General features: G+C 49.5%; 2 protein-coding genes across 2 annotated transcripts; both read left to right on the top strand.

Moving 5' to 3' along the window:
• Positions 1-52: 52 nt before the first annotated feature.
• RNF114 (ring finger protein 114) lies at positions 53-5,962 on the top strand. Its single transcript, XM_005146802.2, has 6 exons — positions 53-204; positions 826-976; positions 1,982-2,088; positions 2,690-2,804; positions 3,679-3,786; positions 4,007-5,962. The coding sequence occupies exons 1-6, from the start codon at positions 77-79 to the stop codon at positions 4,070-4,072; spliced, it is 675 nt and encodes a 224-aa protein (XP_005146859.2). The 5' UTR covers positions 53-76; the 3' UTR covers positions 4,073-5,962.
• A 4,242-nt stretch (positions 5,963-10,204) lies between these two features.
• On the top strand, positions 10,205-13,723 carry SNAI1 (snail family transcriptional repressor 1). The gene is made up of 3 exons (XM_005146711.3): positions 10,205-10,315; positions 10,820-11,323; positions 12,558-13,723. The coding sequence occupies exons 1-3, from the start codon at positions 10,237-10,239 to the stop codon at positions 12,737-12,739; spliced, it is 765 nt and encodes a 254-aa protein (XP_005146768.2). The 5' UTR covers positions 10,205-10,236; the 3' UTR covers positions 12,740-13,723.
• The last annotated feature ends 1,523 nt before the right edge of the window (positions 13,724-15,246 follow it).

Below are 15,246 nucleotides of genomic sequence, written 5' to 3'. Positions count from 1 at the left end.
GCGGAGCCCCGCCGCAGGGGCAGAGCTGCGCCTGCGCACTGCCGCTCCCCGGGTGACCGGGCGCGGCGGCGGGAAGATGGCGGTGGCTGCCGCCGGTGCGTCCTCGTCGCGCTCCCCGGAGCGCCAGGACCCGCTGTCGCGGTTCACCTGCCCCGTGTGCCTGGAGGTGTACGAGAGCCCGGTGCGGGTGCCCTGCGGACACGTGTGAGCGGATGACCCGTGGGGAGGGAAGGGTGCTGAGGCGGCGGTGCGGGGCCCTCTCGGCGGGAGAGGAGCGGGGACCAGTCAGGGGTGGAAACCGTCGGGGGTGGGGGGTAGCTGTCGATGGTCTAGAACGTGTCGGAGGTGGGGGATACCCTTCGATGGTTAGGAACCCATGGGGGAGTACTGGTCCATGCTCTGGAACCCGTCGATGACCGGGAACCCGTGTGGGGGGTGGGATCCCATCGGGGTCAGTGGGGTGAAGCGGTGCTGGCTGAGGTGAAGGGGGCTCTGCTGGCAGCTTTGCTTTGCAGCAGCGTCTTATGGGTGTCCTGGAGCTTCCATGAAAGAAAGGAAATAGATAGTGTTTTACTTTCAGTTCCCTTTTCTCCGGAACAGCGGAGGGATCAGAGAGAGCACTGTCCAAAAGCGACAACACTGAGCATTATGAACTAGAATCCTCCTCCTCCCTAGCTGCACAAATGTCACCAGACTGCTGGTTGATTAGACATAGGTTCTTGAGATTCCATTATCACTTAGTGCAGAAGGCATGGAAGGGCTCTGAATGCTTATGCCGGGTGTCCACGAGGGCTGTTCTCACCATCTGCTCTTCTCCCATTTCAGCTTTTGCAGTCCATGCCTGCAGGAATGTCTTAAGCCGAAAAAGCCAGTGTGTGGTGTGTGCCGCAGTACCCTGTCGCCTGGGAGCAGAGCTCTGGACTTGGAAAAGCAAATTGAAACAACAGAAACCACTTGCAATGGCTGCAATAAAAAAGTATGAAAGTATTTGGAAATAAAGTGCATGAGGTCTGCCTGCTTAGAGGGAGATAAAGTGCTTGCTCTTCAGCTTTCTGCAGAATCAGGTTAAAAGGCTTGCTCTGATAAGTGCTAAAGGTATTTAAGATAATATATATAAGGTATAGGCAGCACTCAAATGTTGACATTCTTTCCATGTTTTTTTATTGTTGATTTCTACAGAAAGTGAATTCCAAATCAAGGGTAATGACTTAAAAATAAGAGTAAAATAGTACTTCAGTACTTGCTTCTATGAGCATTGTCTCTGTGGGCTGGACATCGTAATTAAACAGTAGATGTGGGGTTATGTGTTGGCTTTTAAACTTATAATAAATCATAAACATAAATAATATATCATAAACTTAAAGTCTTTATAGCATTCTTCCTGATAGTTCCTTTCTCTTTGTAAACTTGGGCTGCTTAGTGTTAATTGAGTATGTAAGAAAATCTTAGTAGATAGCAAAACAACAAGAAGATAATTAGACACACTAAGGTGAGGGTAGCAGTTCAGTCAATTTTGCTCTTTGTTTCTGGGTAGTGTCATCATCCCAGCTGATAGAAAACTGTAGTGCCTTAATTAACTTCTGTTAATGACATTGAACGATCAGTCTACACCAAGATCTATACTTCAAGCCAAATCATTTTCCATACATTGTCATAGACGAGGTAAACTGGCTTTAGATGAAGCAATTTTATGCATATATACACTTGTTGTAGTTTAAACCCAAACAAGACAACACTATATCAGAGGTTAACAAAACTGTGCTGTCCTGAACAGCACTGTTTTTACCAAATATTACAGGCAGCAAGGTTACAGATTAACTAATCTATAATCTCAGAGTTTGCTGCCTGGCCAGCTGAAGTGTTTTCCTGCTTCAGCACTGCCTGCAGAAAGCTGCTTTGTTTTACATGTTACTATTTCAAAGTGTAGGAGTAACTGCAAGCAGTTTCAATTAACCTTGGTCTGCAACTGTTGCCTGCACAGATGTATCTCTCAAAGATGCGTAGCCATGCAGCTTCTTGTTCAAAGTACCAGAATTACATCATGGAAGGTGTGAAAGCCGTGACAAAAGAACCACTTCACAACACCAGGTAAGTAGCTCTTCTCTGGAAATACTTGTAATTTTTTTGTCAAAGAAGTAAAAGCAGACCTCACCTCTTTGCTCAGTTTGGGCATTAATAATTTTAATCCTTACACATAGTGAAAAACTAAGCCTCAATCTGCAACTGACCGTGCACAGGCAAGCTGTTCTGCTTTCTGCTGTGGTCTGTGCACATCTTTAAGATCAGGGGTACTCAGTAAAAGTAGCTATTTTTAAATAAAACTTTTTCTGTCTGTTCATTATAGTAACTTACAGTGAAGGGAAGTTGGAATGAGCTGTAGGGCGCACATCTGCATTGTAGCATATTGGGGGGTACCCTGTGCATTAAGAAAAATAGGTAATAAATGGCAACATTTGTATAAAACTATCATTCTGTGTAAATTTAGATGGTATTAAGAGTTCCTAAAGCTGTTGTTAGGAATTTATAAACTCTTAAATTAGCTTGGATTTTTTGTATAGAATAAAATTATTGCCTTAAATAATTTGAATTCATAAGAGCTGGTAAGGCAGCATTTGAGTATTGAATCCTAAAGTTTTTATTTTTAACTTTCTTACAGTGATAAATAACCTCTTTTTCTCCCCCCAACCAGGAACTTCCCCAATCGTTTTACCTTTCCTTGCCCATATTGCAGCGAGAAAAACTTTGATCAAGAAGGACTAGTTGAACACTGCAAAACATTGCACAGCATGGATGCAAAACAAGTGGTAATAAAAAGTCTTGGTGCGAGAATTGCAATGAAGTCTAGTCTTAAATCCATTTGAAACAATGAATTAGAGACTCTTGAAGTTAAGTACATGTTTATTCCTGTTCAAGTCAAATGTGGGTATGCTGTTCATACATTTAACTTTAATGCTGGGTTTCAGTACATTCTCTGGAGGTGACTGGCTTTTATTCCTGTTGCAGCTAGATGACATCCTCCTTTCATCTGTAAAAAATGGCAGACATTTGAAGTTAATTAAGCACAGCAACAAACATAAATTAATAAAATACAATTTCAAGAGAAAGGCAAACATTTAATTTTCCCCTCTGGTATGCTCAGCAATATACTGTAAACTATAGGGAAAAATGCTTGCAAAAAAATAGTATATCATTCTAGTAATCTTTATCTGCTGATACTCATATAAGAGGAATTGTGAAACATGGAACTGAATTTGGAACTTGCATATTTCTGGAAAGCTTTTTTTTAATTCCAAATTATTTAGGAAAAGAAGTTCCTTTTTTCTCTTGGAGAAAAGTGATCTTTGCAAAGGAGATCAAGGAATCTCTTCTGTTACTGAGAAATAAAGGCTAAAATCTTCAAAAGCAAACAACTGAATTGTGGTTTCAGATGGCAGGGAGAAGAGTAAGCCGTTCCATTGCAGATATCTAAACCATGAATTACAATTACTTGGGATAATCTGAGGCTTTTCTATTAAATATCCCAGTAAACTGTTTGACATCATTGTGGATATAGAATAGCAATTATCACAAACCTTGAACTTCAGTGTTCCATACTGTGTCTGTCCTGCCATTCCTACTGTAAACGTTAAAGCACTTAACCATTGGGGCTTAATTGGCTTTTTTGGGTTTTTCTTGAAGGTTTGCCCAATTTGTGCCTCAATGCCATGGGGAGATCCAAATTACAGGAGTGCTAACTTCATGGAGCACCTTCAAAGACGACATCGCTTTTCATATGATACTTTTGTGGTATGTTTTTCCTCATCCTTGGAATAAAGCCTCATGGCTGCTAAACCCCAGCCTTTTTATATAGGCATTACTGTGAAATCTCATCTTGCCAATGGTATAATGAGAGAAATTGGATTATTGGCAAGTCAAAGGAAAAGACAGTTTTTTCTGTTCTTATTTGGTATTGTATTAACCAGCATGGCTGTTGTAGTAAAGGAATTTCTGTCCCCTTTGTTCACAGGATTATGATGCTGATGAAGATGATATGATGGCACAGGTTTTGATGCGTTCTTTGAGGGATAAATGAACCAACCAGAAGATTAACTGTAAAACTCAAGCTTCCATGAGGGGGAAATGCCCAACATCCTTGCACTTCTCCCTGTATATTCCAAGATTAACTCAGGCATCCATAAATACGGAAGACTTCAATCCCTATTCCAGTTTCAAATCCAAGTTGGTTATTTCTATACAAATGGTCTGTACCATTCAACCCTGTCAACCTAATTTTCATACTTGCTTCACACAAAGCTTAATTGCAATATGGAGGAGACAAATCTATTTTCCTTTAATAATTTCCTGGTTTCTTTTGCAGTCGTGTTCATTTGATGATGTAAAAACAAAAACATTCCAAATGGAATGGCCTGACCTAGTTAATAAATATATCTTCCCAGTCTCATTTACATATCTTAAATGCTAGTAGGAGAGGTGTAGTTATAGCTCTGTTTTCCCTTAGTGAGACCTCTAGGTGCTAACTGTAATTGTCAGACCAACTGTCATTTAAATTGACCTATGATACCTGTGATTTCATAATGTTTCCCAGTGTTTAAATTCTCAGATACAGCCTCTCAACTATATGGAAAATACATCTTTAGTATGAGTCTTCAAACTACGAACTTTCTTAGCAAACCTTTGCACCTCTTAAGCAACTTTTTGTTCTATGTATGATTATTACTTTCTTCCATGTGTTGACTATAATTTCTAGCCTGGAAGATAAACTCTAATGTTGATCTAAGGTAAAATGCACCATTTTTAAACCGTGTTAGCAAATCTTAATCATATTTGCAGGCTTTGTGATTAAATCGGAGGTTTTGAAACAGATTTCCTAGTGACTTTAAGCCTTATGCTGATAGGGGAATTGAGAAGGGTGCTTTCTTTTCTTCAATACCTCTGCTTTCTATTTAAACTAAAATTTTCATATATAATCCTAGTTTTTCCATCTCTCATGGCTGGTAGCAAACCCTACCATCAGTTCATAACGTTTGCATAGCATTACCTTTCTGCATTATGGATTTTAAGAGGTAGTTTGAATTCCTGTTCATTTAAATGTTGCTAAAGTAGCTGAAGCTGTACTTGGAGTGTTTTCCATATAATGTGTACAGTTTGCAGGTAAAACTTTTAAAGGAAAGTAAAATGTAACTCAGACAGGATGATAGTTCCAGTACATGGTAAATGGATATTCTGTGTTCAAGTCTACGCTTCTACCATAGACTTTCCTTTTTAGTTTAATGTTTTCCTTAACAGTCTGCACAGTCAAGATGATGAGATCTAAGGATCTAAGACACCTGGCCAGAACTTGTAAATCATGGTAGTATTGAGATGTCTAGTCTAATTTAAGCATGTTTAATTGGAGCAGTGGACCTGCACCACCACAGGATCGAGCACTAGTTTATTTATTTCACCAGTAAGTTTAGGGTAATCACACTCTGCAGACTGCAGCCTAGCCTTACCCTTAAAAGAATGAAATGCACCCTGGTTAAAACCTCTTGATTAAACCTCTTGTCCAGCCAGACCTCTAACATACTTCAGTTGAACTTGGGTTTAGTATGTTTTCCCAACCTGTTAAAGAATCATCCATAGGTATCTGCTTTTGACTGGAAGCTCAGTCTTAGGGGCAGGGGAAATCTCATTGTACTGTGGGAAAAGGTACTGTGTTTGGGGTTGGTTATTCTTAATGCTTGATCTGTAAAGAGATTACAGTGTATTAGTGGTTGGATGGGGATTTCAAGGTTCTGGCTAGGATGCAGTTTGGTGGTATGCACTGGCCAGAATCCAGATTTCTGCTACTATTCTAAGTGCACTTCCATGCAATTATAAAATGTTTAAGGAGCAGTTAGAAGCTTCCGAGCAATTACTTTGTTGTGTTTTTGACTTTTGAAGATTAATTACAAATAAAGGTCATTTAATTTATAAAATCCTACCTTCATGTTAACTGCAGTCCTTTCTTCCTTGTGGTCCGTACGTTTCATTTCAGCATCTCCCTAAAAACACACTTCTTGCCAGCTGTGGAATGCTGCAGGGAAGACACTGAGAAGTGCAGAGACTTCAGCTTTTGGCTTCTGTTAAGTATTTTAGAAAAACAGTTTGGATCAAATTCTGTTGGAGCTGGCCAGGATACTGCAGGTGCACCTTTGCATGGGAACACTTCATATGGGAAGCCGTGGAAACAACATCCCCTGGAGTTTCTTGTTAAATCGTGGAAGTGTGATTGTCCAGCAGGGCTTTTCTGTTGAAATCTTTACAGCTCTCATCCCTTTAATGCCCCTGGATGTCAGGTTTGTGGTGGTGACATTGTTGCGTTATTCTCAGTTCTGGTAGCTCCTAGTGAGGAGGTGATGCCTGGCTTGTAGCAATGGCTGATCAGAAACTGCTGGTGACTGTACCCGCACTGTCTGTGCAGAGCCATTCCCTCACTGTACAACTCGGGTTTGATTTGCAGCAGTTTACTTAGGAATTATTTAACAGGAGATACAGACCAAAAGTATTGACTGGAAAATTCATGCTGGTTCTTCTTTAACTCTGATGACATTAGTGTGTAAGAAGCCATGTTCTTGGCACTTGCTCGCTTGGCATGAGAGGAATTCGTGGCACTACTTTCTGTGCTGTGATGAGCATCCGAGATAAACCTAGCCATAGACTCCTACTGCTGCTGAAAAGCGTTGTGTCTCTGCTGTTAAATACGTCAATGCAAACGTGTTCACACACATGGTATGTCTTACTGGTATTTGCTGTTTGATTTAAAAAGGCGTTTTAAATCAAGTTCTGTTGAGGTACACGCATGTATAGCCTCGATTCATCTCATCTGTGTGCAGAAACTCGTGATGAAAACAAACCTTATTAGATGGTTAGCAAGTGAATCTGAGCTTCTAGATCCAGTGGAGACTTGCTGCAGGAGGGTGAAGTACTCTGCAAGGGCTGCTCTCACCTCATCAGCACCTGATCTTGTAGCCCTAAGTGCCCATTGTTGGTGTTAATGCAATCTGGCCACTCGGACTTGTGAAATTCCCAGTGTCTGGCACAAGGAGTCAGCCTTAGGAGGTCAATTAGCGAAGAGGGAGGTGGCGGAATGGGAGGGGACAAGCTGGCAGTCGAGCTTGCTTTTCTAAATGAATCTGTCTGATAAATTGTTGTCAGCATTAATTACCTAACAATTGCTTCATCTGGAACTAGGACAATACATCCCCCGGTCTCCTTGCACTGGGTAGTAAGGTCTTGTAAAGTACCCCATCTATAAAAAAGCATTCATGGTGTACTCTGGAGCCGCATGTCATCTGATTGACAAAGGCTGACCAAACTTGCTTCCAGACTTTGATAGTCACTGGTAAGACCAGAATAAGAAGGGTTAACCTCTCCTGTAGTAGAAAGGCTATGGTTAAGTCACTATAAAAGCAATTGAGGGACGTGTTTGCAGCCCTAAAGCTTTTCTTTGGTTCAAGTGTGCTAACAATGACAAGGTTTTAGCCTGGTTTGGGGGTGGGTTTTTGCCTCCTCACTGTTGTGTTGATTGTGCTTCATTCTTCAAAAGCAACTGATTTTTCAGAGAGTAAACTACATTATTCTCCACATGATACAAACAAGGACTGCTGAAACGATGCTGATGATGAGAACTTCCTTTTCCTTCCCCAGTCCCCAAAACTCCAGAAAATACCCAGCACTTAAGTGTGGTCACTACAGGCTTCCTGGGTCTCTCTTCTAGTTCTTCTCACGTTTGTTCTGCCTTTACCTCATCCTCAGACACTGAGCTTTAAGACATAAAACAGTGAAGCTTCTGTGAGCCTTTTTAGCAGCCCCATGCAGTGAGGTTCCTTCCACAACCCGAGCGCAGGTGGAATAAGGAATAAGCTCACCCTGGTGTACTCAGCAGCCGGAGGGGCGGCCAGCAGCGCGCACCGACGGCAGAGGGAGGTCTTGCATCTCCGAGAGAACGTCCCAGCCCTGCGCTCCTCATCGCCCTCCTGCTTGGGGTTCACGGAGCTTCTCCGCTTTTGCAGGGAGGGTTCACGCCTCATCCCCGCTCGTCATGGACGGAGCTTCCCTTCGCCCCTCCACAGCCTCCCTTGGCGGAGGGAGCTTTGCTCTGCAGCAGCGTCTTTGAGATGCTTCGTGTAGCCACGGGTCCAAAGAAGGTAAAATGAAGACTTTGCAGCAGAGTTGCCGCTCTGGAGGTGGTTAGAGTGTGCCTGTGAGCTCCTTGGGCCAGCCCATGAGGGTCAGCGGCTGGAGCTGTGCCCTGGGCTGGTGGCAAGGCTGCTCTGGCCACGCTGTGGCTCCACTGCTCCGGTGCTGAGAAACCACTGCCATTTCCAGGCTGTGAATCATTGCAGAGCTTCCCCTCCCCTCTGGTCTCTTGCTCTCCGTCCTGTGGTGTTCTGGCTCATAGGCACGGGCAGATCACTTTCTCCCCTGATCTCGGTTTTTCCTCTAGCACATAGCAGTTTTTTCCACGTGCGGTGGTTGGAACAGATCTGATCATTAACACTGCAGACAGAACAGAGGAGCAGGCTTTGCTTCTTGAAATAAAACCACCCAGTTGGGTTCCTTGTACGAGTGTCCCCAGGGTAACCACATCCGTGGCAGGTGGAGGAGTTCGGGGGCACCTGCAGCAACACCCAAGCTGCTGCCCTCCTCACCATGAAGTGTTGGTCCCCACACCATGGGGTTCTGCATCTCTGGACCCTTGTGGGAAGTGGGGTCCTGGCCTCTGGGATTTGCATCCCCCAAAAGCTTCTGGGAGCACATTTTCCCTTGAAGTTCAGGCTTATCCAGGGATGAGCCAGGCAGATAAACACCTGCTGAAAGCCATAAGCAGTTCTGCAGCAAAGGAGGGACGGATCCAGCTCCAGAGCATGTGGCTGGAGGGGAAGAGTTCATCTCATATCTCCAGGACTGTGTGTGGCTGGCGAGACATGCTTCACAAGCTGTTCCTGGCCTCAGGAAAGACAGACTGAGCTCAGTCCTCTGCTCTGCAGCTGTACCAGTGGAAAGCTTTGCTCCTCAGTTCTGCATTTCATGGGGGTTGTGGCCAAACAGTAACGTGTGGTCAGTGAGGGCTGGTGGGGCCGTGTCTGATGGTGGATCACGAGTGACCTGCCACCATGGGCCCTTTCCCGAGTGACAGGACCGGGCACTGACTGGGAATGAGGAGGCATTCCCAGCAGGTCCCCTTCCTCCTCCCACCGCCAGCAGCTGTCTTGGCCCGGAGATGAGCCCGGCTCCTTCAGCAGGTGGCTGGACCCATGCCCTGAGTCTTTCCAGTGGGGAAATCCCCACGTGAGCAGGAGGGATGGGGTGAGCTGGAAGCTGGGGCTGGGAGCTCCAACTGCCAGGCCAGGGGAGCAGCACTGGCTCTGTTCAGCACTGTCCTAGCAGCACTGCAAGGCCTGGGCACCTTCTCGTGGGCGTGTGTGCTCTGAGGAGCAGGGAGCCAAAGGGAGCATGTGCCTCGCTGGAGCTGGTTTTTGCCATGCCTGTGGGGAAGGAAGGAGGGAAGAAAACCAGAGGGCAGCTTGCTAAGGGAGGCTGTGCCACCTGAAGCCTGCCCAGCGGAAGGGAGAAGCGTGTTCAGGCAGGTGCTCCTGACCCTGCCTGCGGGAGGGAGTCAGCAAGGGCCGTGCTGGACCCAGCCCCCTGCTCTGGGAGTCACTGCTCTGCTCAGAGGTTTATTAACCCGCGGCGAGGCTGTGCCCAGCTCTGCCCCGGAGCAGCGGGACACGGCTGAGGATCGCCCTAATCTGCACCGCAGTCCTCAGCGGTGGGGCAAGGACAGCCACGCGTGGGGGTCTGGAGACCACCCTCCCAGCACAGCGCCTTCCTCCAGACCCGCTGCTGCCGGTCTCTCCCAGACTAGGGCACAGAGGCCCTGGGCAGCCGCACAGCTCCTTGCCCTGCTTCCTTCCATGAGAAACACTCCAGGAACAAGCCAGAAATGGCTCGTTCATGTTCAACATCATCATCGGCAGCAGCGACGCTCTCTACACCGGAGCCCGGTGCGCAGCCCCGCGGGCAATCCCCGCGGGGCCGACACCTGCCGGGCTCCCCCCCACGCCGTCCCATTGGCTCCGGGGGCCAGGGAAGGACCCGCCTCTCCCGCCCCATTGGGTCCGGTGTGGAACGACCCCTCCCCGCCCGCACCGCCCCCCCGGCCCCAGGTCCATATGAACGGGCGCGGCGGGCGCGGCGGTACTGCGGTTCAAGATGCCGCGCTCCTTCCTGGTGAAGAAGCACTTCTCGGCCAGCAAGAAGCCCAACTACAGCGAGCTGGAGAGCCAGGCCGGTGCGTGCACGGGGTGCGGCGGGACGGGGCGCTCCGCGGGGTCCCCGCTGCCTCCTGTGCGGGAGCGGGCGGGTCCGACTCCCTCCATGTGGAACTTTGGCATGGGCAAGGGGCTGTTGTTTCCAGTTCCGTGCAGTTGGGGTGGGGTGGGGTGCGGGATCCCCCGTGTCCCGCCACGTGGAGCTGCTACCTCGTACCCTGGGGTGGGCGTGAGGAGCTCCTCATGGTGGAGGTGGGCAGGGTCGCGGGGCTCCTTTCGCGCTGTTCCTCTCTGCAGGTAGGGTAGGGTGCCGAGACCCTTTGGGTCTCCTTTGCTCCGGGATGGGCTGGGGCTCCAGGACCCGTCGGGTGAGCTGGAGTCCCTCTGGCTCCGGGTGGGAAGCGGGGATCCCACGGGCTGGCTTGGGGTCAGATCTAATTGCCCTGGGAGTGGGTTTGGCCCCCGTTTGCCCTTGTTCCCACTGTGTGCTTCGAGTCCCCACTGAGTGCTGCCGCCTCCCGCAGTTCTGGCCGCCCCTCTGCTGTACGAGACATGCCCGCTGCCCGTCATCCCTTCGCCCGAAGTGCTCGGTCCCGGTGCCTACTACCCGCCGCTGGTGTGGGACACGGGGCTGCTCTCCAGCCTCTTCCCTGGCGGCCCGGGCAGCGAGGCAGCGGGCGGCACGGCCCCTGCCCTGGACCTGACGGCGCTCTCCAGCGAGGAGGATGAAGGCAAGAGCTCGGGGCCCCCCAGCCCAGCCTCAGCCCCAGCTGCCGCCGAGCGCTTCCGCTGCGCCCAGTGTGCCAAGGCTTACTCCACCTTCGCCGGGCTCTCCAAGCACAAGCAATTGCACTGCGACGCCCAGGCCAGGAAATCTTTCAGCTGCAAGTACTGCGAGAAGGAGTACGTGAGCCTGGGGGCTCTCAAGATGCACATCCGGAGCCACACGCTGCCCTGCGTCTGCAAGATGTGCGGCAAGGCCTTCTCCCGGCCCTGGCTGCTGCAGGGCCATATCCGGACACACACCGGTAATGCTGGCTCTTGCCCCCCTCTCTCCCTCCCTTATCACCTCCGTGCTTCCCAGCTCCGCAGCCCCCAGCAAATCGGTGGGCCAGGTGTTATCTGGGAAGATAAGGGCTTCCCAAACCCCCTTGGCACATCTCTCTAAAATGTCCTTTAAATATCCTCTTGGCTGGAACAGAGCACAGGGTCAAGGCTCAGCTTGTAAATCTGTGCCACCACTGTGAGTGCTGTGCTTGTCCATGAGCCAGCACATGGGCCACGGCGCAATAGTGCACACTTTTGCTCTGTGCTATAGACTGGGGCACTGCTGCAGCACTCCCTGTTCATCATTATGCCCAAAGCCACTTTCCCTGCCCTCACCAAGGGATCCCGGGTAGGCTCTCCAGGCCTGGCTGCCCACCACTGGGCCTCCAACCTGTGGCCCCACTCAGCAGTGGTGAGCTGGGCTTGGAGCACACCGAAATGCACCGCAGCATCTCATGAGCCCTGCGGGCAGGTGCTGGGGGTGCGGGGCCGGCACCCCCGCACCAGTTGGTGCGGGTCCGGGTGCCGCAGCTGCAGCCCACCCTACTGCCCGTACAATGCATCTCCTGAGCATCCTTTGTGGGGCTGCGGGATAGTGTAATTGTGACTTGGCACTGATTTCACACCCTCTTAACGTACTAAAGATGATGGCTGAAGGAAGCCGGGAAGACTTAATTGTGCTTTCCAAATTGAGCATACGCATTTGTTTCCTCTAAAAGAGTCTTTCTGGGAGGAATTCGCCCTGGCCGGGCTTTTCAATGCGAGCCGGGCAGGAGAAGGGGGAGCGCTGGGTTCAGCGGAGGAAATAGCTATACTCACCCTGGCGCTGGCGCCTCGCAGCCGCTGCCTGCTATGATATAATTAACACATAGCGCTTGGCTTTCCTGCCTCTCTGCAAACGGCTCGCTTGGCTCCAGGCAGAAGACAAATATCGTGTCTTCGTTCGTGTGTGCAACTGCCTTGCTGCTTGCAGATGTTTCCAGCGTTAGTTTTCCATGGTTCATAGGAGAGGTTTTTTGGGGAGTAGGAAATTCCTGAGTCCTCCCCAAAATGAATGCTGTACATACCTCACCAGGCTTTTCCTCAGAACAATAACAGCCAGCACTTCTTTTTCACTGCACTCTTCACAAACTTTGGCTAACGAATGCTCCTTCTTTGATATTCCCCATGTGTTGATGCACTGGTTAATTGGGAGCATTTCTCTTTGTCCCATAGGTGAAAAGCCCTTTTCCTGTACACACTGCAACCGGGCCTTTGCTGACCGCTCTAATCTCCGAGCCCACCTGCAGACCCATTCAGATGTAAAGAAGTACCAGTGCAAAACCTGCTCCCGGACTTTCTCCCGTATGTCTCTGCTCCACAAGCACGAGGAGACGGGCTGCTCGGGCTCTCGCTGAGGACGCTGCTTCCCCAGGCCTCTCTCCACACAAATCCCTATATTATACCTAGTTTCTGTAGGAGTTAGTTTCCTCCATCGCAGCGCACACCGAGACCCTCACACTCCTCTCTCGGTGCCTCCTGTGCAATGCGAAGGCCTGATCCTCCTCCCATCCTGGCGTCCGAGGGTGCAGGATTGGACTCCGGAGCTCAGTGTGGGTGCCAAAGAGTGAAGCTTGAGGCGTGCAGCCCTGAGCCCGACCGCCGCTGCCGCAGCCCCCATCAGGTGCCCCTGCTCACTGGACACCTTGCAGGGCTGGTCCTGCACCCTGGCCCCAGCACTGTGACCATGTAGCTTGGGGGGGGGGAGGAGAGGGCTGCTTTTTGTATGTTTTTTTTACTGTAACCACTCGGTAACTTTTAAGAACCAATATTTTTTTAATGAAGGACAAGATGTGCCGTGTCCCCCAGCCCCCAGTGTATATCCGCCGCCTGTAGAAGGTGTAACTATGCAATAATATAGTATCCCGGTAGTTGTGAAGCAGCTGCTTCTCCCCAGCACAATGACAATTTGCAATGCCTGCGAGATTAACAGTGTCCGTAAAAGGCACGGGGTAGCCATTTCAAACACCAGCCCTGTTTACAGAGCAGCTATGCACTCAAGCACCTGTTAATATGACTCTTAACAACTGCTTTTCAAGAGAACTGTGACTAATAGCAGGCACTTGTCAGCGATACAATGGTGGCCTGTCCCAAGGCTGCCCATCGACAGGTGTGTGCCAAAAGCCCTATTTATGGGTATTGACAGGTGCCTCCTGAATGCATCTTTCTTTGGACATTGTTTTCATGGAATCATTACAAAGAGGATGTTTACATTTCAAAGGTACACTGGTATTTATATATATATTTTTTTGTTTTCTTTGGTGCCACAATTTTGTACTGATGAAACTTTTTATATAATTATATGCAGTTTATTGATATTCAATAAAATGGTTAATTTATAATAAGGCCTTGTGGATGAAGAGGTGGCAGTGATGTGGGGACTGGGGTGCTGAGTGCTCTGCTCCTAGCCTCTGGCTGCAGGTGAATGAGTGGCATTCACATACATGGGGGGATGCAGAGCAGTTGCCTCTGGGGAGGAAAAGGCAGGCTGAGTCAGTTCCTGCCGGAGGACTGGGGAAGGGGCAGCTGTGTGGTGATGCAGGCTGAGGGGTCAGGCTCATGGGGAGGCAGTGGGTCTCTGGCTCCATGTGGGAAAGTGCATGGGCTTGCTTTGTCCCTCCCGGCTGGCCTGGAGAGGTGCTGGCTTCCCTGTGGGACTACTGCAGCACCCATCCCTGGCTGTGTTCCTTGGCACTCCCTGGGGAGCAGGTCCATGGTGGGGCTGCCCCTGCTCTCAGCAGGCTCCCGGGCTCACCCGGGGGATGGTTGAAGCATCGCAAGGAGCTGAGCCTCTGTGTGGGTGAGTTGGTGTGTGGCACCCAGGGTGACACATCCTGTTGTCACCGCAGAGCCTTCAGCAAGTGCAGGTGGGAGCAGACCGAGGGGCAGGTGCTCCGGGATATCCCAACTACCATACAATACAAAACTATCCCAGTGCCCCAAACCACCTGCCTTGCACCTTCCCAGCTACCTCCAAATTTGGGGTGTTTCAGGGACAGTGCAGTGGTTTTGCCACCTGCCTCCCCAGCGGCTGGGATTTGTTCTTCTCCCCCAGCATTCCCTCAGTGCCATCTCCAGAACATTGCCTCTAACCAGGAAACAAAAGCGCGCATCCCCCCCAGCACTCATCCCCCTCCAGCCCGCTGGCGCCCGGCTCCCTGCACCATTCCCAGGGGCTGTTACGGAGCAGGAAGATGTGTGTGGCTGTAAAAGTGTGCAGGGCCGCTGCTCGGCCCTTCTTTAATTAAGAGCTCGCCCTGCATAAACTGCCTTTCCCAGCCGAGTTGGACTCATTACTTGATTATTAAGCAGGGCAGGAAGTTTTGGGTTTGCTCTTGTGTGTGCTTTTTTCTTCCTTTTCCCAACAGGAAGCGGGGGAGGGGCACTAATTACTTTCAGCTTTCCATCCATAAAATCCTGGAGCCGCAGGAGCAGCTAAAGAGTTAAAAAAAGACCAATTTTGAGAACAGACCACCTGCAGGAGCTGGAAAGCAGGGAGCAGAGCCCTGCTTGTGAGGAGGTGGCTTAGGCTGTCCCACCGGCCCAGGTTGGTGTCTGTGGCTCTGACATGCCTTTGGTTATTGTTCGGCTCAGCAGTATGCATCCAACAGCACCACATGGGCTGTGCCTTACCCCCATACACACATGTCATGACTGTCACTGATTCAGATGGGAAGCCCTTCCTGCATCATGCAGGCTGTTGCTTCATCCCTGCACCGGCACCCCCCAGGGAACGCTGCCAGCTCCCTCTCAATGGGCTTCAGCGAACACTGACTGGTTAGACAAGCGATGAGAGTTGTGAGAAACCTCCTCCTCAGCAATCCTTCCTGCTCTCAGTTGTATTCCCGGCTTTGTCCAGAGCCTG

The sequence above is a fragment of the Melopsittacus undulatus genome, chromosome 10 (assembly GCF_012275295.1).
Source record: "Melopsittacus undulatus isolate bMelUnd1 chromosome 10, bMelUnd1.mat.Z, whole genome shotgun sequence".
Lineage (NCBI taxonomy): Eukaryota > Metazoa > Chordata > Aves > Psittaciformes > Psittaculidae > Melopsittacus > Melopsittacus undulatus.
This window is presented reverse-complemented; position numbering and strand designations above follow the sequence as displayed.

Coding starts and splice junctions, on each gene's coding strand:
- RNF114 (XM_005146802.2), top strand. CDS start 77: ATGGCGGTGGCTGCCGCCGGTGCGTCCTCGTCGCGCTCCCCGGAGCGC. Junction 205..825: donor CGGGTGCCCTGCGGACACGT/GTGAGCGGATGA, acceptor CTCCCATTTCAG/CTTTTGCAGTCCATGCCTGC. Junction 3,787..4,006: donor TTTCATATGATACTTTTGTG/GTATGTTTTTCC, acceptor CTTTGTTCACAG/GATTATGATGCTGATGAAGA.
- SNAI1 (XM_005146711.3), top strand. CDS start 10,237: ATGCCGCGCTCCTTCCTGGTGAAGAAGCACTTCTCGGCCAGCAAGAAG. Junction 10,316..10,819: donor CGAGCTGGAGAGCCAGGCCG/GTGCGTGCACGG, acceptor CGCCTCCCGCAG/TTCTGGCCGCCCCTCTGCTG. Junction 11,324..12,557: donor CCATATCCGGACACACACCG/GTAATGCTGGCT, acceptor TTTGTCCCATAG/GTGAAAAGCCCTTTTCCTGT.